A 21,619-nucleotide genomic window follows, 5' to 3' on the forward strand; every position below is an offset into this window, starting at 1 on the left:
TTGCCTTTCAATGTAATAATTGAATATCAGTTTTAATTTCAAAGATATATATATATATATATATATACACATACATATATATAATGCACCCCAAATACTTTCAATGTGAGAGGTTGTGTGAGGAGCTGACGGCAGGATTTGCAGGAGACACCAAGTTGTCTGCGGTGTCGATGCCGTTTCTTTGGGAAAAGGAGCAGCAGCATCACTGTGTGAACTGGAATAATAAAAAGCTGAACATTTTCAAGACTTTTTTCATGCAAAATATCTTTTGGTCTTTTAATCCACTGTGGAATACACCAAATGGGGGCCTCAATCTCAACAGCATGAGCATTGTTCTTGCAACAGAGGCAACCTTAATTCGAGACATTTTCTCCAATTAGTGAAATTATGATGTCAAATATGAATGAGACTAACATTCAGTTAACTTACTGATAACCTGCATGATTATTAATAGCAAGTACTTTCCATGCTTATGTTCATTTTGTACTCAGTCATATAATTTATCTTTACTGGTTCCCCCTTCAGCCCCGCACCCCTCCCCCTTCCCACTCAGCACAGGCGATCGGGAGGGAAAGAAGGACAGAGAGAAGAGAGCTGGGAAAATTAACCATGTTTTACTAATGCTACTGATAAAATAGAGAAAATAATACAAAATATACAAAACCAATCTTGAAAGTCTCAGCAACTGCAGAGCTGGCACCCGAAGTCCTGGACTGGACTCTGCAGCCAACCAGAGCTGGATTCAGTCTGTCACTGGCCTCAGTTCGCAGGGACGACTCGCAAGGTCCTCTCCTAATGTCGCCATAAGGAAAAGGGACCAGATCCTCCTGATCTCCCACTTTTATATGAGGTATCAGGTGAATGGGATGTTATACTGAGTTGGTCAGTTTCTTGGTCACCTCTTTCTCCTTGTCCCTCTTGCGAGATGGGCCTCTGTTCTTATCAGTGACCTCGTGTTCCATTGCTGTGTTCACCAAAACATGTGTCTGGCTTTTCAGGAAAATGCAGCTCATATGAAGCTTTAGCTGACAGGCAAATTCACTAAAAGATAAACTTGTTTTTAACAAAACCAGGACAGTAGTCTTCAGAATTTGGGGAAAAAGGTATTCAGAACAATTACAAAGGGAGCCCCAATAGCTTTTCATGTAGGAATTTGATAAGATCTCAGACGTATAATAGGATGTAAGCACAGCCAAAATGACACTGTGCAGATACAGTGTGTGCTGGTGTCTGCCAGATAGAAAATGCTGCATTTTAGAGGTGCAGAGAAAGCATTGTGTCCTGGCCGAGGAGCAGACACAGAGCTGGTGTTGCTCCAGCAGCTGCCGAGTTGCGTTTCCTGCAGCCAACACTGCGCTTTGTTCCTTGATTTCCCTGTCACCCTTGGGACAGGCGGCGTGCCAGCGGAGCCGTCCTCCGAAAACAGCGCGTCTGCTGCTCGAGGAGGCACGAATTTCACCCCACTCTTGTCTCTGGGAAATGACTCTCTTGGCTCAGAGTAACCGTGTTCGGTGAGCTGGATGTTCCTCTGGATTTGGAATATTTGTGTCCAGGTCCCACTTGTATTGATCCTGGGGAAAAAGGAGGTTCTGAACTTTCCAAGGGTTCAGCTGCTGGGACTTGGCTCATTTGAAGATTAGAAATTAGCTTTGCTGTATGCGTATCTGCGCAGTGGACAGGGGTCAAGGTTTAAGGCAAGGCGGCAGAAAGGGAACTGGTCTTGTTTTGAACAAAACCAGGACAACAGGGCCAGCAGCCTTCCCAAAGCGCGGCTCTTGGCCTTCTTTACGAGATGGAAAGAGGAATTGCCAAGTTAGTCTCATGCAGTGACTTGGCCCATTAGCTCAGATACAAATCATTGTTCAAATTGAAGTAGTATTTGAAACGGTAATGGTCCTGTAAATGCCCGTTACCACTTCGGTGTTCCAGATTGTCCTGCCTGCCGAACAGATATTTGAATCTTTCTGGCATTGACAAGACGGGAGAGCTTAATGCAAACGGCCTTGGCTGGCAGCTGCTAAGAGGACCTGCCGAGCGTGATTCCTGAGCTCTTGGACCAGCTTTTATCATGTTTCCTGACACACAGACGAAAACAACAACAACCACCACCACACTCACCATTTTGCAATTTTGTTCTTCTTCCCACTGCAGATTCTGGGGTATTACAGACTGCTAGCTGTATAATTTTAAATTTACTGAGTTTTATAAATGGAGAAACTTAAACCTTGGTAGATTTGACTGCTGTTATTCACACCATGATTCTGTAATAGATTCTGTACTGGAGCCTGGTATTACTAATATTTAATCTGGTATGGCTACTGATAATATTTAACAATGTGTATAGTGACCTAAGTTCCTTGCAGGTGTAAATGAGTGAGCAGTGGTAAAGTCAACACTTTGATTTGGCCAGAGTTTGAATGCTCTGCGATTCTTCAACCTTTTTTTTCCAGCAGATTTCTAAACTAAAAGCTGATTTACTACCTGTCATCCAGATTTCACAGCTTGTGCAGAAAAAAATACCAGTTCTAGTGTCTCAAGTGGCAGAGAAGTATGTATTTCCCCCCCTTCGAAGATTTTTTTTTTTTTTTTTCCTAGGGAAATATACTTTTTCTTTTGAAGGTAAAATGTTTAAAAATAAAAGTAATGTTTGTCTTCAGCAGATCAGAAAGATAGCAACCGCCTACCATCTGTGAGAACACTTACATAAGGCCCCTGCACCGCTCGGGTTCTGGGCCAGCTCTGAACTGGGTGCCTATGGCTTGTCAGACAAACGTCAGTCCCCTGCAGACCCCCCTGCGCCGCTGGGGCGGCTGCTGCTCTGCTGAATTCTGTTTAAAAGAAAACAAACAGAAAAAAAAACCCACAACAAAGCAAACAATAACCCACCACACACCCCCCAAACAAACCCCAGCACAGCCAATCCCCAACCCTGAAATCCTTCGGGGCTATTAAAGAGTGGAGTAGTTCTATTTTTGTTTCTACAAATCGGCTGCTGTTATACTTTCCAGCAGTTTAAAAGTAGAAATGCTTTTCATACAAATAGAATGAAGGTTCATACAGCTTAATGAACCTTTAGATGTCTTGGTTTCAAGGAGGGGAGTGGAAGCCCCTGAAGTGACACCTGATTTCTGTCAGATCAGCCTTGTGGAAAATGGCGCTTTCTTGGGTTATGCAGAGTAGAATATTGAGAATATAGCAGTATGGGTATTATTTTTTTAAATGTGTTTTTCCTGGACGTGTTTTTACTGTTGAATTTCAGTGATGTTCATTAATGCACTTTTCTGTACAGGTCTGCTTAAAGTCAGGGTTACATAGGTAATGGTTACCATCTGTAAACGCAGATGGCAAACATGAAATAATCCTTCAGGACTGAGAAGGCTTCAAATAAACCAGAACAGGCACTGGTGGTGGTATATCTGCGTGCGTGCTACAGCCCGGTTCGGTTTTGCTTCCCAGAGACCAGTTCCTGTGAAATTCTGTAGTGGTAGAAGTTGGTAAGTGGATAAACAGTGGATGTTTCTGCTTGTGCAGGTTTTTGTTCATGAGCAACCTTGGTTTTAATGTTTAAAATTGTCTATCCAAAAAGATTTCAGACAAAGAATTTGTACTGAGGCTTTGCTGTGAATTGGAAACTTTCAAATTAGGGTTAGAGTTCTGCGTCGGAGAATTTTGGGTTTAGATGTTTCCCAACGCCCAGGTTTGTGTGCTGTGTGTAACCACAGGAAAAGCTGGAATCTGAGAGTTGCGCCCAGCAAATGTCTGTGGGAGAGGAGAGGAAAGGAGAAGAGGGAAGGGAAGGAAAGGAAAGGGGAAAGGAAAGGAAAGAGGAAAGGAAAGGAGAAAGGAAAGGAAAGGAAAGAGGAAGGGAGAAAGGAAAGGAGAAAGGAAAGGAGAAAGGAAAGGAAAGGAGAAAGGAAAGGAGAAAGGAAAGGAAAGGAGAAAGGAAAGGAAAGGAGAAAGGAAAGGAAAGAGGAAAGGAAAGGAGAAAGGAAAGGAAAGGAAAGAGGAAGGGAGAAAGGAAAGGAGAAAGGAAAGGAGAAAGGAAAGGAAAGGAGAAAGGAAAGGAAAGAGGAAAGGGAAGGAGAAAGGAAAGGAAGGGAAAGAGGAAGGGAGAAAGGAAAGGAGGAAAGGAAAGAGGAAAGGAAAGGAGAAAGGAAAGGAGAAAGGAAAGGAAAGGAGAAAGGAAAGGAGAAAGGAAAGGAGAAAGGAAAGGAGAAAGGAAAGGAAAGGAGAAAGGAAAGGAAAGGAGAAAGGAAAGGAGAAAGGAAAGGAAAGGAGAAAGGAAAGGAGAAAGGAAAGGAGAAAGGAAAGGAAAGGAGAAAGGAAAGGAGAAAGGAAAGGAAAGGAGAAAGGAAAGGAGAAAGGAAAGGAGAAAGGAAAGGAAAGGAGAAAGGAAAGGAAAGGAGAAAGGAAAGGAAAGGAGAAAGGAAAGGAGAAAGGAGAAAGGGAGGGGAAAGGAGAAAGGGAAGGGAAAGGAAAGGAGAAAGAGAAAGGGAAGGAAAGGAGAAAGGGAAGGGGAAGGAAATGAAAGGAAGGGGAAGAAAGGGAAGGGGAAAGGAAAGGGAAGGTTCCATGTGGAGGGAGGGCAAAGCCTTCAGGCCCAGGTTACCCTCAGGTGCTGGGTCTCCAGCTTTGGAGCCGTCCAGACCCGGAGCAGCTGGCAGCCCTGCGCGGATGGGCTGGACCCGGGGGCTCCAGAGGTCCCTTCTCACCTGGTTTGGTCAGGTTCACACCACAGATTACGCACATTTTGGGGGAGAAGTCAGCTTGGTTTGAGTTGCACTGCAAAGTTGCCGTCGCTGCCATTTAATGTGTTGCGTGTAATTCTTGCATGCTTCATTGTTAGTTGAATCTGGACAATAAAACCACATTTACCTACATTCCTGCAGCAAAATGAACATGTAACTAATGTAGCAGAAGTGATGGAAGTTCAACTGGTTTAATTTAAAGAAAGATCTTTACTTATCTGTCATGGGGACAAGAGTTGTCAAAGCTGACATGCCGCAGACTAAATGTTTAACCTTTAGTACAAGGTGTTTCTATTAATTTCATATGGATTTGGTGGCATGAATACAGCTAATGTGGTTTAATCTCTCGGAAAAGCGACTCCAAGGCGTAACTCAGAGCCAATAAATTGTGGATGAAATGCTGTGAATATGAGCTTGTAAGCAGCTAAATTTTCGCTTAAATTCTGCTCTGAAGAGATTTCTTGGTTAATAATGTACTTCATTCGTATGGGTGAGTGGGAGTTGGAGGAGAGTGCAATATCAGGAGATCGAAGGAGAGCTGGGTACATTATGCTTCTAAAAGCTAAGAACAAAGAAAACATCTTGTATAACAGTAAGTTAATGTGTCTTCTTTTAATGTGAAAGCATCAATTGGTAACTATGGAAAATAATGAAAAATATGCACTTAACCACGGTAATTGCTCTAATGAGGCATACATCGAGAAGTACTTGCTTATATTTCTTATTTTTCAATTGGTACTTTCCACAACATGATTCTTCAGCTGGTTTTGTAGTGTAGACCATTCTTTGGTCATCATGATCATTTTTTGTCATTTTGATTTTTTAAAACACCAAGTATCTTTGGCAATAGTTGGGGTATAGTCATTGGAACACATGTTGTGTTTTAATAAACTTTAAATACACACCCAGCACGTGCAGTAGTTATATTCAGCATACCCGAAGTCTGGAATCTGAGATCGGATACAGGCAGCAGTGTTTCTTAAGAAAAATAACTAAAAATAAACAATTTAACAATAATAAGACATTTCTGTGCTTTTATGGATCTTCATGAATTGGTAATATTTTATATTGTTTGAGTTTCTAAGAATCCAGGGATAGACTTCATTGAAGTCCGTATTGATTTATGGACATTTTAATTACTTGATAGGGTTCTGTGAGCTGTAAAAAGCCAGTAATTCATACTTCAAGTACCACATTACTGATAGAAAGGAAAGAAATAATAAAGTGGGACTTTTATTCCACTCTGTAGAGTATTTTACAATAAGTAGCTGGTATGCAATAAAATTAATTTGAAAATAATTCAGGGCAAAAAGCCTCCCTTGCTGGGGAGGTTGAAGATGAACTAATTCTAATAGAGTTCTTTGGTGGTGTGGAGTCCTGTATTAATACCAAAGTTGGTTTTGGTGCAAAGGGGAGTTGTGCAGTGCTTCAAAATATTAAAAGCCATTTGCATGTTATACATTAATTCAGCATTCTCTAATATAAGCTATTGAACAACAAGAATGTTTGGGTGATACAGGGGCTGTGTCGCTTGTTAGAAGGAGCTTCCAAAATCCCTACTGAGAGTCAAAGTGAGCAGAAAAACTGTCCTGACTGTTAAACTGCTTGTAAATACACTGCTTAACTATATTTTTGCAAACCTGTAATATTTTGATATTTGTGGAAAATTAGTAGATAATGTGTACATCACTGCAAGCTGAAGCATTTTGTGCGGAGGAGCTGACCAGCCCAAGAACTGAACACCCAAGTGACGTCTGTGTGTGCTGTTTGTCGTTGGCAGGTGCGCCGGTGCCGGAGGCCGCGATGGAGGCGCGCGGGGCGCCCAGCCCGCACAGCGAGGCCGTGGCGCACGAGCTGCGGGAGCTGTCGCTGCAGCCCGGCCCGCAGCTGCCGCCGCTCACCGAGCGCAGGAACGGTGAGTGCAGCCCCCGCCGCGGCTCCGCCGGGCCCGCGGGCACTCCCTTCGCTTCTCTCGCGGTCCGTTCGGTGATGGACTCGTGATGGTTCATTTACCTTGATCTCGAAGTGCAAAATTAAGGCAACCAAAATGCCAAGGGGTTATAATTCAATCAAACAGTGTTACTTTATTGTTTTGCCCATAAAGCGGCATGCAATAGAGAGACAGAGAAAAAAGGGAAAGGAAAGAAAAAGGTGGGAATGAAGATTTGGTTACCACCAGACGAGTTCCAAAGGTGTCCCTCTGGTCTCTGGTCCCGTAGAGTCCTGCCAGTCCTGTGTTGTGGTTTGGGATCCTCTGGTGGGAAGATCTTAATGGTGTCCATTCGAGAGTCGTCTTTTATGCTTCTTCACCCCGCCTCGCTCCCACTGTTTGAGGCCAAATCTCCACCTTTGTTTCGCAATCCAGGCTTAACTGTGCAGGCCCAAAAAACTCCCTGTTCTGCGTGCCAGGACCCATCTGCACCTGCATGGCCTGCGTCCATGGGTCCCTCTGGGTGACCTCGCCCCTTGGCGAGCTGCTGGGCATGCTCCTCTTCATTGGCCTTTGCTTGAGGGAAGAGGTGGAGAGCAGGTGTGACTGAGGCTGCAGGTGAGAACACATCTGGGTGGCAGCTAACGTCCCCCGCTCGGAGAGACCCCTGTAACGATGCCTTTCAGGAGGCGGGGGCTGGTTTGGCTGAGGCAGCAGGCGAAGCCCACACAGCAGCCATTGTTAACAATAGCTCCCCATGTTGGAGAGACCAGTGCAACACAATTCTCCTCAGGCCTCACTCCAAGTCATTGTCCATGAGTTCTTTATGTCAGGGCCTCAGTTCTCTCAGTCCCTGATGACAATGTTTCAGGTAAGTAGTGCTCCATGTTCAGACCCTCTCTTAGCACATCCCCTCCTTGACTCTTCCAGCCCAGCCTGGAAGCTCCACGGTGTTTGGTGGGAAGCCCGTCCTGCCAGCTTGTCGTCTGACTGCAAAACCCCAACTGCAAGAGTTTCCTGAGGCATATAGACTTGAGTTGTTTATACTTCTAAATGGTTTTAAAACCTCAGCTACTGTATAATAGAAGTATTAATCCAATATTTTTGAGAATTGGAATAATTATTGAGAACATTTTTTTTTTCTCCACAATAATAATACAGAATTGAAGTTGCACATTGTATCCCATAAGGTTTAATTGACCACCTGGTTTAAGGTTGAACAATGAAAGAAAAATAAGATTTACATGATGGGAATCTTTCTGTTGTCTTTCCTCGTTGTTGGTGCTGGCATGGCAATTTGGGAATAACGGGTTTCCAGTGTCACAGTAAGGATCAGGCAGAGTTAGGCCTCAACCAAGGCTCGTTTTTATGGGGGAAGGGGCACAAACCTTTCATTTCTATTTGTGGTATTTGTGTTCACACTAATATCTCCTAATAATGGAGACTTGTTTTCCAGTATTTGTACTGAATAGTGGGAACACTGAGTATGTAAATGAAGCATTTGTTTTTTGACACATTTTTAAAATCAGTTTAGCTATTAATTCAGTTTTAATGGTATGAGCATTATTAAATAAGAAGAAAACTATCTGAATATCCCAGCTTTACAGCAGAAAAAATGGGCTATCCTGAAACAGAGTTTATCAGTTAATGTGGTATTCAAAGCATTTTAAACTAAGGGACCTGTTGCTTGTTTATTAATATTTTGGCTCCTTAGGAATTATTTTTTGCAAGGCAGAAAAAAAACCTGTAACAGTAATTTTTGTTGGCTACTATTTGATATCCAAGTGATATCAGGTATCCCTAGAAGCTTGTTTTAAGCTGGCTTACAACATTTTACCTTTCTATCAAGGTAGCAACAGAAATATACATTTAAAGAAAGCTATTTCATTATGACACCAAGTGGGTTTTTTTGCATCCCGTGTGTAATTCTACCTCTGGAAAATTTGTCTGGGTTTTTGTTTTGTTTTTAATTGCCGGTAAAACCGAAATGGGTATCTGTGTTGAGTCTTAAGTCAAACTTCATTTCTGAAGGCTATTACCACAAGAATGCACTCAATTAAACAGGAAACCCCCCTGTAAGATGTCAGGCTTGCAGATTTCTCTTGCACAAACCTTGCTGTGACTGTTCAGTATGTATTTATTCCCTTCACTTCATTTAATTGTTTTGTTATCCTTGTGCTTTTAGTAATAAAGATAGATCGCCAAACAAGCAGTAAGACCAGGTATGCGACTTCAGGTGCTATGTTCACTGGTTTGGTGTTCAGTCTTTCATTTTTGTTCTTCTGTATTGGGCAGTTGCTTCTTTTCTTAGGCATTCTTCCTGTAACTCGAAAGTATTTTTGTGCTTTCATGAATTAGTGAAGTAATTTATATGTAAGTTTTGTATTGTCTCCGTTATGTAATCTGTGTCTTTTTTATTTTCCAAAGAAAAGCCAGTGGCAAGAGGTTTTAATGCTTAAGGGCTCTGGTTTGTTGAAGTAACGGAGGAGATTTTCATAAATAAAGTGGTAAGGGAGAAATGAATAACTGGAAAAGCTGCCTCTCAGCCCTGTGTGCCTGCGCGCTTCAGAGCCATTGCCCTCTTACGCTTCTCTTTATTATTTACCACAATTCCTCTGATGACTTAGGATACTTTAGGGCGTTTGCCCACAGTGTGTGTCAGGCCTCCCACAAAGATTTTAGTGTGTTTGAGGAGGTTCCCCGAGTCCCCACTGTGGGCCGCGGCCTCCCCGCCGCGTCGCCTGCCCGGGCCCGGCCGCAGGCCTCGCTTTCAAGGGCCTTGTTAGCACAGCCCTATGGCTTTGTGAAAGGAAAAGGCTCAACAGTCTGCAAGGCAGGTTGAAAAATCATATAATTGGAGCAACTTCTGGAGGAATACAGGCTGATAGACATGGTAAGGAGCATTTGATGGACACTGGTGCAATTTCTTATCCTTCTCAGTGTTATAGATCTTTCTGATGCGGTTTAAGCATCCTGCCGCTGAGAGAATGGTGCTTTAGTAGTATTAAAAAATTTCTAAATTAATTTAAGAGGAGCCTCCTAGGTCTTATCCTGTCCTTGTGCAGAAGATCTGACAACATCTGAACCATTTAAGTGGTTTTTTGTTGAATATTTTTATGCAGTAAGCATTGTGCTTACTGTGAGCTTTTGTAGTGATCCTTTAAACCTTCTGTTGACTCGAGTGAGCCTTTTGGCAGTAGCCCAGCAGAAGGCTGATTTATTCTCGTATTGTTAAGCTGACTTGCACAAGTTAGCACAGGAACTGCACTTCAGGCTTTTCCAATGGCAGTGGCCATGTGGGAGGCTCGTGCTCTGGTTTGGTTTGACACGGAGGTGTTCACGGCAGGGCCACAGAAACACCGGGGAGACTGCGCGCGTGTGTCTGGTGAGGTGTGACTGCTTCACCTTTCTGTACCTGCTGCTCCCATTGCCCTGCCCAGCGTGCCCGGAGATCACGGGCACACAACAAAGCTGACAGGAGGGGTCAGGTCAGCATAGCTCAGTGGTTTTGGTGCAAAATCCCAGGGGTTAAGTTAAGCTGCACTGGAACTGTTGTCCCTCGAGTTGACAAAGGAACACACATGCTCTGCCAGCTCTGCTGAAGAGGTTGTAACTTACAGTGGAGGATCAGTAACAAATTGCACGATCAATAACAAATTGCTATTGGAGGGCAATAGCATCTTAATCTTCTTCAGCCATTTACTACATGCAAGTGATTAAAGACAAACAGATAATTTGGAAAGTGAGGAAGGGAGAGAGAGAGACAAGGGCAGCGATATATTCTTGTCATCTCAAATGTCATTTTTCAGATGGATGTCTTCCATCATAAAATGTTTGCGAAACACAAACCTAACCAGTTACTGTTTCCGATTTTAATAGTAGGGCAAGAAATGGGAGTTTTCAGGCCAACTTGCTAGATAAAGGTTTTCTTGCAGGGCTGTGGAACACTGCAACTGAACTGTCTCGAAAGCAAACACTTGAATTATTTGGGGTTAGAACATGTATTTGGGTGCAATTGTATGTATTTGGGTGCAATAACAAAGAATCGTGTTTCCAGGATGTCGTATGTGGGTTGTCTGGACTGTCACAAGTTGAAGATTTCCCGTTTTCTTTTGAGCTGTTTTCAAGTTAACGGCTGTGGGCAATGCTGGATTACTAATGAAATTAATTTCCGTTTCTCAGTAGTCTGCATCTTTCTGGACAATTAAGCATTTCATGCAGTGCATCGATCATGTGAACTTGTGCCCTGTTTATTGCAGCACCCGGCCGTGCAGCACACAAGAGGCCAAAAAGCAGCACAAGTTACCTTTTCATCAGCTCACCCCCACAAACACAAAAAGCCCGAACCGAAATGAAAACAAATACTCCCAGTGGTTTACACTGAGTCCTCCCACGGGGCTGGCGCAGCCAGCTGGGAGACGGACGGTCCTAAAACAACTGAATGAATTTACATCACACTGAACAATATTCCTGAAATAAATTGGATGAACCAAGGGAAGTTTTCTGGCATCTAGAAGGGTTGTGGGTATATTAGTTTGCCTGTTATCTCCTATCTTCACTCCCGCATGACGTGGCACTGCTAACATGCATTCTTGGCATAGCTTCGTGGCTTCTGAGCAAATTCTTAATCCTCTGTGCAGTTGGTAGAGCTGAAGCTGCAAATTTGATACTAAGGAATCAGGTGAAATTTGGGACGTTCTCCTTGTGTCTGGGTATGACAGTTTTTTCCACTCTTTTGAGATCCGCAGTTAGGCAGATTTTTCCTCTCCTGGTGGTACAGAGGTGTGTTACTGTGCTTAGTTATTTTCTTGAGACAGTTGGGAGTGATAAAGTGGAGGAAAGATGGCTAGTGGGAAGACTAGGGAACAACACATGCAAAACTTCATTCTGATTAACGTAATTTATTGGCACAGAAAATAATTGGAAATGTCAGCTTAAATTCAGCAGTGTGGTAGTCACTAAGCTGAAAGCCATGAGATCGGGGAAAACAGCATACAGATATTCCGATTAACAAAACAGCCCCACAACAACGCACAAAAAACCCCGAAACACCCCCAAAGTCTAAAAGACTTATCTAGATGATACAATTTCTATAAGTTTACAGTAGATGTGTGTATACAGTGTAGCGTATACATAAGGTGTGTGTGCAGAAGGGTTGCCAAGTGCTGCTGTGCATGTCCATCCACGGAGCGGGGCTGGCGCAGGTGCCTTCCCACCCCGGCCATCCCGCCATTGCCCTTCCTGTCAGGTTTGGACAGTCCATGGAGCACCCAGCACAAACACACTACTGAGTAATCCTCGATAAGCATACACGGCCTATTGTAATTTATATACATTTGTCTCTGTGTTTTGCGTTTGGGGTTTAGGGCGTGGGGGAGGTCCCATGGTTTTTGGAAGTTTTTGGTTTTTAACAAACAGTGTCAGTAGAAAAAAAGAAATAAAGGTCTTTTAAAGTGTGGATTCTTTTGGTGTGCCTGTAGGTATTTGAATGTTATCTGTTGCGAGGTGAGAGAGCAAACCGAGTAGGTAGTGATTTCCCAGTAAGTCTGTCTCTGTCATTGGTACTGCCAGTTCCCACAATCCAAGCATTCCCAGGGCATCAGTCAGTGTCTACAAGGAACAATTTTCAAATATTAAAGCATGTGAAAAGACACACAGGCCAAAACTCAGAGCTCCCCAGGGACCATGACCTCTTAAACAGAATATATTCTGACATTTTCACAGGCTACATGAAAGAATTCCAGCAGGGTCATTCCATTTGGTAAACTTATAAACAAACAGTCCGTCGTTTTAGTTTGATTTATAGATTTTATTTTTTTTTTAATTATCTGCTTGTTGTGAAGAGATTAACATGGGAGACATGACCTGTGACTGACTCAATTTAAGGCATCTGGTATATATGAAAAGATCCTGTTTGAGGGCTTGGCATGTGAGTGATGGCAGGAGATACGGAAAGTATGTTTTCCTTTAAAGAGATCTCTTCATCAAACTGTCTTATTCTGACTTTTTTTGTCCTGAAATTCCTTGTGGATAACTAAATGCATAGCTAGAAAAGAATGTCGAGTTAATTTTGCATTCCACTGTATAATTGTTTTAAATCATTTGAACCAAATCTTAGCTGCATGTTAGCATTGAAATGTTAACTCCCGATGCAGCGGAATGTGGTGCCAACAGAACTGGCCATCGATGGGGACACTTACACAGGAGCCTTTTGCAAGTCATAGGTAGCGTGGTGGATGACCCAATATCATTCTTTTAAAAAAAAAAAAAAATTTATATATATATATATATATATATAAATAAAATTTTAGATATACATATGCAGTTATATGTGAAAATGTATGTTATATATATTATCTATGCACTTTGAAAATATACACTGATTTATTTAGCTGTCTGAATGGTAGGGGATTTTCACTTGAGCAGTGGACACTGCCACTGGATGTCCTGCCTTGAAAGGAATTCGTGCAGGTTTTAGTGGGAGAGGAGCAGCACAATATGCAGACTTACAAATTTGATATCACTGTGCTTGGGAATTTTTGGACTAACTGAGGCAGATGGTGACCATCATTTGGATTTTTTGGGTCTTTGTTACCACAGTGGTGGAGAAAATAGGCAGAAGTCTCCAGTAGTTCCTTAGTCACAGCATAGTATACAATCCTATTACTAGTAAAAGAATACGAAGATGAGAGACTCATATATTTATCTTAAACACAAGTGTAAGATTGTGCGAGATTTACTGCTGAGTTGTTTGACAAACGTCTGAAGTGTTCAAAGCAAAGAGGTGATGTGCTGGTAGAGAACAGAAAGGGGCTTTAACAAACCCAGGCGGCAGAACAGAAACATGGTGTAAGAGACGGGGAGCTGGGGTGGGTAAGGGGGAACACACAAAAAACCCCAAAGCAAAAACCCTGGAGTTAACAGAAGTTTAAAGATGTAATAGAATAAATGATAATGTACAGCAGTGATTACTTAAAGGGATCTTTTAGTTTGGGTATTCAGAGCACTGTTTTCCTATGTGAAGAAATTATTACATGATGATAAACAGCTGGATTATTCTAACACAACTCTAAAGGACCAAGAAATTCATCAAGGTGTGCGTAAAGCCAAAATGAAATAAATGTTTGAGTAATTAAGCTTTTTTCCCCCACTTCAAAATCTTTAGGTAGTGAAATAGGTTAAACACCTAAGGCTATTTTTTTTCTGTCTAGAGTTTAATTTGTAGTTTTTGGATAGTGTGTGTGCTTTGGTTTGGCTTTTTGGTTGTTTTTTTACTGTTTGTTTGTTAGTTTTAATGGGATTGCAAAGGCATGAGCTCCAAGGTGTGAAGAGTCGGAACGCACTGCTAAAGCAGCTGCTGCTCGCTTCCTTCGTGTTTAACGAGGTTCCAAGTGGCTGGGAGTCGGTGATCTCACTCGCAGGTCCCGATGCTCGGGCAGATAAGCGCTGGGAGGGACGAGGTTGCTCTTGTTTCATCCTGCGCGTTGTGATTTTGGCGAGTATCTCTCCGGCACTGCCTCCCTGTGAATAAGGCTTTTTCTGTAGGCTGGAGGTTGGCAGAACACTTGAACATCTGTGGTGCAGGAGGATGGAAAGAGGAAACATGGATTACCTTAGATTAGAAGCAACCCAATTGTTTGTGAAAAGCTTGCACAACACATCGCTGTTGAATGAGATGTGACCGGGTTTGGGGTTTCGAACTGACAGGGGTGTTCCGTTCTGCAGCCTTTTTTCTTCATTTCACCCACTTGCATACAATCTATAGAACTTCAATAGAAATTAGAATGAGAGGTACTTCTACCCTCATGTGGATTTCAAGGTGTTTCATTTGTATTGAAACGAAAAGCTTGCTGTGTGTCTTCAGCTTCTGTGTTGGTACACCGATGCTGTGTGTAATCGCTTAAACCACTAATTGATAGATACAACCTGCACCGCTTTAGATTTGTTTTCAGCTGCAAGAGACGCGTCTGTTGTTGGATGGGAACTCTTGTTTCTGGCTCATTACAGGTTTCTGTGTGATCCTCGGTGTCATTTAGCTATTTGTACTGTCAGAAATAGCTCTTTGGAAACAGGTATGCGTCCAAGTCACAGGGGCTTTCCATTAAGTATTTCCTTTGGAAATGAGTAGTTCTCTCTCCTTTATTCTGAAACCTTCTGTATTCAAGCACACAGAAGAGAAAGACGAGATGAAAATGTAACAATTTGAAGAAGTTTTTTGGCCTGTTTTTAATAATGCCATCAATTTCAAATGACAATCCACATTCTAGCTGCCTTTTGGAAACCGAACCAAAAGCATCTCAGACTGAGTGGAGTTTTTTTGGTATATATTTCACATCTCATGGGTTGTGTTCTATTTATTGTGTTAAACGCTAAAAGAAAGAAAAGGCTTTAAAGAGCAGACCAAGAACAAACAAGTTGCAATGTTTTACTAATACTTGTTGTAGAGAAGTGTTTTGACTAGGACAAAATGGGTAATTCGAATGGGTGAGTATTAAGTTCCCACCATTCAACTCCCACTTTTCTCGTGGCACAGAGCTACTTTTTCTCATAGATGTGTTTATTTTTTTCTTTGAAGTCTTATCATTAAAAATAGTGAACTATATTGTTGATCACCCAAGGAGCCAGTATATCTACGTTATAGGTTGAGCTGGGATTAGTGTATATTCAAGGTGGCTAGGAAAGCAAGGTGTCCTTGGAATAGGAGTCTTTATTTAACGGCATGGGAGATAAATGTCGTTCTTCATGGAGGGGTTTAAGAGAAACTGTTCCCTTGGCAGAACGTGCAGATATCCTCAATATTCACAGTATAACTGAATCTGAACAAAACCAGTTTCCTTCTTCCAAGGTATCTTTTCTTCCTCTTCAGTTGCTCTCTCTGCCCCCACTATTCAATAACGTATCACATTGATTGGCAACTGCAATATTTGGTTACATGGAAAACACGCAGCATCATTTTGACTGTACATCTCTCCTGGTCTGCGCAGGAATTCCATTGTAGGAAATAATTATTTTGCAAATATAATAGGCCCAGGCAGGATCTCTTGGCAAAGCATATTTTAATAACGATATTGTGACAGCGGGTGTTCTCCCTAAAGGCAGACACACATAATAGGGCAAAACCCCCTGCTTATATCCCCCCAAAATCCCGGCTGCAGTTTCCCTCCCCTGTTCCCCATTGGTTGGTGCTTCAGAGTTTACAGACTATCCCGATGCACACAATACCCCGCCCCTTATAGGTCTATTTAAGATATGGATTCCTGGTGCTTTGGCTACGCTTCCCTCTAAATTAACTTGTAAATACAGGTACCAGTATGTATACAGGTAGCAGTACATATTCTGGGAAGAGACTGTGTATTAATTACATTAAGAATTTGTAGCCCGACATGTCTCGGTCCTTCCCCCCTGCTGGGGTCAGACGCCAGGTCCTCAGTTATATAAAAACAACCGTTCTTCCTTAAATGTTCCTTACACCATCATTCTTATTTTTCATAAAGTCTGTGATTCCTGCTTTTCTTCATAAAGTTATTTGCAAGTTACTATTGAGATTTTGACGAGACTTCCTCAAGGGTGTTTTGAAATATTAATGTGTATATTCGCTTGTGTTGAACTGGGAGGTGAATTTGAAGCACAATTTTAGGCGTAACTCCACGTGGCTGTAGCACAAGCACATTCATTCCTGCAAATCCTGCTGTGGAGTGGGTACACTCTTAATTTTTATAAAGCGCTATAGATAGGAATAGATAGAACTGCCTTCAGAACTGTGATGTTCGAAGGAGAATGTGTTACTCCTCAAATTCTTTAATTACAGATTTCTTTATTAGCATGTTGATTTTTTAAATTTCAAAATGCTCTCTTCTCTGAACCATTTGGAAATGGCTTCAGACCAAACTGATTTTTCAGCAAATGTGTGAAGTGTACTGTACCCTTCCCATAAAACAATTGCTGCTGTTACATACCGTTATATTGTTAGAATACAGTTAATCCATCCAAACTGTTAACTTCTCTGTTGGTACAAGAAAAATGTAGAGTTACAATGTGGTATATCCATAACTCTGACTGTGTCAGATGTTCACACAGGTTTCTTAAGCAGCATGGTTTGTATTCGGTTTGTCTGGATATTTCTTTTCCCGAACATGTAATTTTATTTCTTATGCATAATAAGCGTTCCAGCTGCAGGCAGTGAGGAATTGGCTTTATGAAGGAGGAGCTCCTTTTTTTCTTGTGTTCAGTAAAAATCACTGCAAAAGCAAATGTATTGGAATAGTCTATAATTTGTATTGAAGGAAACTCTAATTTACACCGATACTTTTTATACAAATTATGTGCAAACAATGAAACTTTACGCTGGGAGAGCTGCCTTGGATCATTTATGCTGCGGGAGTTTTGCCTGTATTTTCAGCTCCTTAGATGTCAGGTTGATGCAGCGCAGTAAGTGTGAGTCTCCTTGGGATCCACGGCACCCTGGGATCCGTGATCTGCCCCGGGATCCGTGATCTGCCCCAACGCGCTGCTCGGGTGAAGAGCTGATCTTGGACAAAGATCCAAAGCGGCAAGATGATTTTTTCCTCTAGCTTCCACACGTAAAAATTCTGCAGTGGGTGTTTGTTATTGTATAGAGATCTTTCGAAATCTGATGCCATACAAGTGAAACGTTTCATTTCTGAGTGGAGATGTCCTTTGTAATTTCAGGCTCAAGGATTTAAAACATGAAGTGGGCATGTGGAAAACATATCTAATGATAGCAGGCTCAGCCAAAGGGAAGGGAGAATGCACCTGCTAGAGTTACTTGTTGACATGTAGTGGCCACTTAGAATTATGTACAGTTTATTTTCTCTAAGTACCTGAAATACAAACTAGTCTGCTGTTCCATCATGGCCAGTGCCATATAATTAGAGGATCCTTTTCTCCAGAATCTTGCAGGTTGGTACTGAAGTTGATGACTTGTGTAAGATAAATGGGAGACACTGGGGAGAGTGGCAGATGAGAATCTGGGCGAGCAAATCCTCCTAAAACCGCTGGGAATGATGAGATGTGTAACTGTGATGCAAAAAGGAAAAGAATACAGCAAGAAATAGAATCTCTCTTACGCTGCAGGGAAAGACATGGAAATAATCGCTGGTTTTCCCGCTCAGCTCTGCCAGATGAATGTGTGTGAAAGCAGAGCCAGGGCAGGGAAGGTTCCTCCAGTAACCTTTGCAAAGGCCACGGTGCAGCTTTGTTTGCTGGTGACACTCCGGGAGCAGAGGCTGTGCCAGGCAGCGCACACCAAGTATTCGCGCTGCCGGCTGCGGCGTTTGGGCGCTGGGGGAAGGGAGGAGGAGGGGAAAGGGAGAGAGTCCTCAGCAGCAATTTGTCATAGGTATCAGCGAATACTGCTCCTTCAGCAACTGCTGGATTTATTTTTAACTGCTTGACTCACTCTTTGTCAAATGATTGACCATGGAGCCGCACGTTGAAAGGCGAATGTGCAGAGGAAGCGAGCGTGACTGGAGGAACAGGGGGAGTGGTTGTCTAGGAAAAGAGGTGGGATCTGGGCTCCGGGCTCTGCTCCGCAGCTCCGCGCCCGCAGCCCCGCGGCTCCGCAGGGCACCCGCGCCCGGTGGCGATGGCCGCGAGCGCCTGAAAACACCCACCCTGCTCGCTCCTGAGGAGACGGGACCTGCGAGCGGCGCTCGGGACGGCAGCGTGCTGCTCGCTGACAACTGGGTTATCTTTCCTTTGCTGGATGTTGCCGTTCTGAAGGATTCTCATCATGATCGATAGCTCCAAGAAGCAGCAACAGGGCTTCTCTGAGATTTTGCCTGCGGGAGCGGTGCAGGCGCTGAAGGAGAAGGAATGCCTTGAGGCCAGCGGCCAGAAGAGTCTCAAGGAAGGTCAGTCGCTTGCTGCTTGGGGACAGAAAATGCAGAAGTAATGGGCAGGTTCGGTTCACCAGCATTTGTGGTGTAGTGCGGCATGGCGGGGAGAATTTTCGTGCGTTGTATCAGGCATTGTTTTCCCTCTTAAAAAACTGCTAAAAGCTAAATTTAGAATTTACCTGGGACTATTAAAATAACAATTGATAATGGCCTGATAGAAATTGTAGTATGAAGAAAAATCAGTGGTTAAGTTCTCTTTTCAGAGTAGCATTTAGTGCTGAATACATGAAGTGCTCTGAAATGGTTCTGTAAGTATTTCACAAAATATTTCAAAATGTCACTATTGAAATAAAGATAATGAAATAAATGTCATTAAATAGGACATTATCAAAAATAAAACCCCACAAACCTTTACTTTTAGGCATGTATTATGACCTCATTTTCAACAGTGCTTCTCTTAGCTGTCTTTCTCTGGAATTCCCTTCTCCCTTCGTATTTTAGATTAGCTTTGACTCTGCTTTCCAGATGTATGCTTTTCAAATTTTTATGTCTGCTTAAATGGTCGAGTTTAGACTGTGCTTTAAATTGGCATAATGCACAAGCATGAGTTTGTAAAATAGCAATAGTTTAGGGTATTTGGAGTGTTACTTGCAGCTGGATTTGAAGCTGTCTCACCCTGCGCTGAGCACCTGGGGCACAGGAGCATCCCGGCTCTGCTGCTCGAACTCCACTTCTCCATCAGAAACAAACTATATTTGTAGTAGCCAAATTTCTGTCTTTCCTTTTACAGCACTCTGCCTTGGCTTTTATTCCAGAGATCTCTGGATTGTCTGATGGTTGAGAGGTTTCCTCCTTGGTGTCGTGGCAAGACTGCTGGTTTTCCCTCTTCCACGTCAGATCACACCTTTCTGAGAATTTGAACTCTGGGTTGTTTGGGGGGTTTGTTTGCTGTGAAATTTGGATATTAATAATGTTTAAAATGTCAGAAAGATAGCCCATATTCATTATTGAATTCAGTAACTCACAATTGATTTTAAAAACCCCTTAGCTCTAAGTTAGGGCTAGAGAAATCATGGATTTGTATATAATGTGCTGATATCAAAGGTTTCTTATTGATTGGAAGGACAGATAATAATCTGTTGAGTGTGATGCCCGTGGCTGAGAGCCCAAGCTGTGCTTCCCGTGCAGCAGGACAGTGCTGGTGGGCACGGGGTGGAGAGGAGGCGGCAGGGGCTGCTGCGCCAGGGCGGCCGCCTTGCAGCTCCCGCTCGGTCTGCCCGCAGCTCCCGCTCGGTCTGCCCGCAGCTCCCGTTCGGTCTCCCCGCAGCTCCCATTTGGTCTCTTTGCAGCTCCCGCTCGGTCTCCCCGCAGCTCCCATTCAGCGCTGGGCTCTGCGGGAGGTTCAGAGGAGTCAGCAAACTGTAGGAAAAACTCGCAGCTCATGTGAGCTACCAAGGAGTAAAGGGGAGACAGATGTGTGAAAACGAGCATGGCAGGTAGGGTAGGTGGGTAATGAGTGACCCCAGTAATTGTGTCTTCAGCCTTTGCAGATGTTGATGTTGGTTAACTAGAAAGTGGATGAAGGAGTGTCCAGTGCGATAATGATGGTCAGAGTAGCAAAAATCTGCAATTATGTGACAGTCTTCCAGCCTAAATTCATTAATATTTTAGAGTTTAAATTATTCAGTGCATAAAAGCAGATATAATTGTTTTCCGCAATGACTGTCTTTGCTGTAGTACCTGTTTTCCATTTTCACTCTTCCTCAGTGAACATTGCTTTTATCTCTCTTGAGTTTGGCAGCTCAGTGATTAAAATAATGAATCTTTTTTGGGAGTGTGGATGACTACAGGAGCCCATGTTCCAGCCTTTCCTCTTTCTGAAGCCTAGAAAAAACAAATATTTTCTTTCTTGTAGTATATAGAATGAATTATTGAAAACATTGCAAATCTGCTTGAGTTGCATCTAAAAGACACTAAAACAGAGCTTCAACTTTTCAGTTTATAATGTTACGAAATAAATATTTTGGAGATTTTTTAGTTTTTTTAAAAATTCAATTGCAGTTTGCAATTTCATCCTATTTAAATAACACTATAAATAACATTAAACCACTTATTATTTTCTGGAACAGTATATTCTAAAATAGCTTGTGCCCTTCTGCCTCTCTTTTTCTTCTTCCCCCTCCCTCCCTTTTTCCTTTCACTGAAATGGTGTGACTGCTCTTGCCACCTAAATCCTCAGCCCTTTTTTGTTAGGACACAAGAATCCTTATGAATATCATCTGTGAATGGTTTAAACTGCCAAAATTGAAAATATAATTCTACTGGCAAAACTGAAGCACCCAGAGGTTGAGTAACTCGGAACGTGCTCCAGCCTGTGCTCCACAATCTGTTCTGCACGGGTTTGACTAATCTAAAAGTCCTGAGAGAGCTCAGTGTGCTTATTGCAGCAGTGAAACCTTAGGAGAGTTGTTAGGTGCAGTTCTTTGGGGTTTAGGTAATATTTCTTTAGAATGAAAGAGGCTTTGATGGAAGCACAAATCACAACACTGTCTTCAGCAAATTAATACTGAGAGCATTGGAAAGTTAGATTAGAAGGATGAAATTCTTTCTTTGCTTGGGCCAATGAGTATTATTAGAAGATACACATTATAGAATCCTACAGCACAGGAAGAAATCCTCTTAATTACCGTACTTTCTTGTAAATAGCTCTCATGTTATCGTTACATGTTGTCCTGTGCAAACAGTTCTTAATTTTATCTGTTTTATCTAAATTACCTTTAAGTTTACAGTGCTAACTATACGGCTTTCTCAGAAATTCCTGTAGCATTGACTTCTAATGTTGAGTAAGGGGCCATAACATTTAGAATATTCAAGTCACAAGCCTTCAATGAAATCAGGACATCGTTGTGCATACAGTTAGTAAAAAAGAGTTGATATCATCAACAATACATATATTGGGAATTAGGAATATATTTAGGCTGCAGATCAGGATTCTAACTGAGGAGTGAGTTTAGAAGCTCTTGCCTTGTGCCCTAAACTGTTTTAATGTACAGACCGAGCTCCTGCAGGAGTGTGTGACCACG

The 21,619-nt window shown here is 42.5% G+C and overlaps 1 protein-coding gene across 1 annotated transcript in view; it reads left to right on the plus strand.

The window, feature by feature from the left end:
* Nucleotides 1-5,219: 5,219 nt before the first annotated feature.
* Nucleotides 5,220-21,619, plus strand: part of MRTFB (myocardin related transcription factor B) — a gene marked incomplete at both ends in the record, with an annotated part of 54,649 nt that continues 38,249 nt past the window's right edge. The window contains 2 exons of the mRNA XM_080354001.1: nucleotides 5,220-5,340; nucleotides 6,529-6,663. Of these exons, the coding sequence (XP_080210127.1) occupies nucleotides 5,220-5,340; nucleotides 6,529-6,663 (256 nt within the window). The remainder of the gene's footprint in view (nucleotides 5,341-6,528; nucleotides 6,664-21,619) is intronic.

This window comes from Nesoenas mayeri (assembly GCF_963082525.1).
Source record: "Nesoenas mayeri genome assembly, chromosome: 15".
Taxonomy (NCBI): Eukaryota; Metazoa; Chordata; class Aves; order Columbiformes; family Columbidae; genus Nesoenas; species Nesoenas mayeri.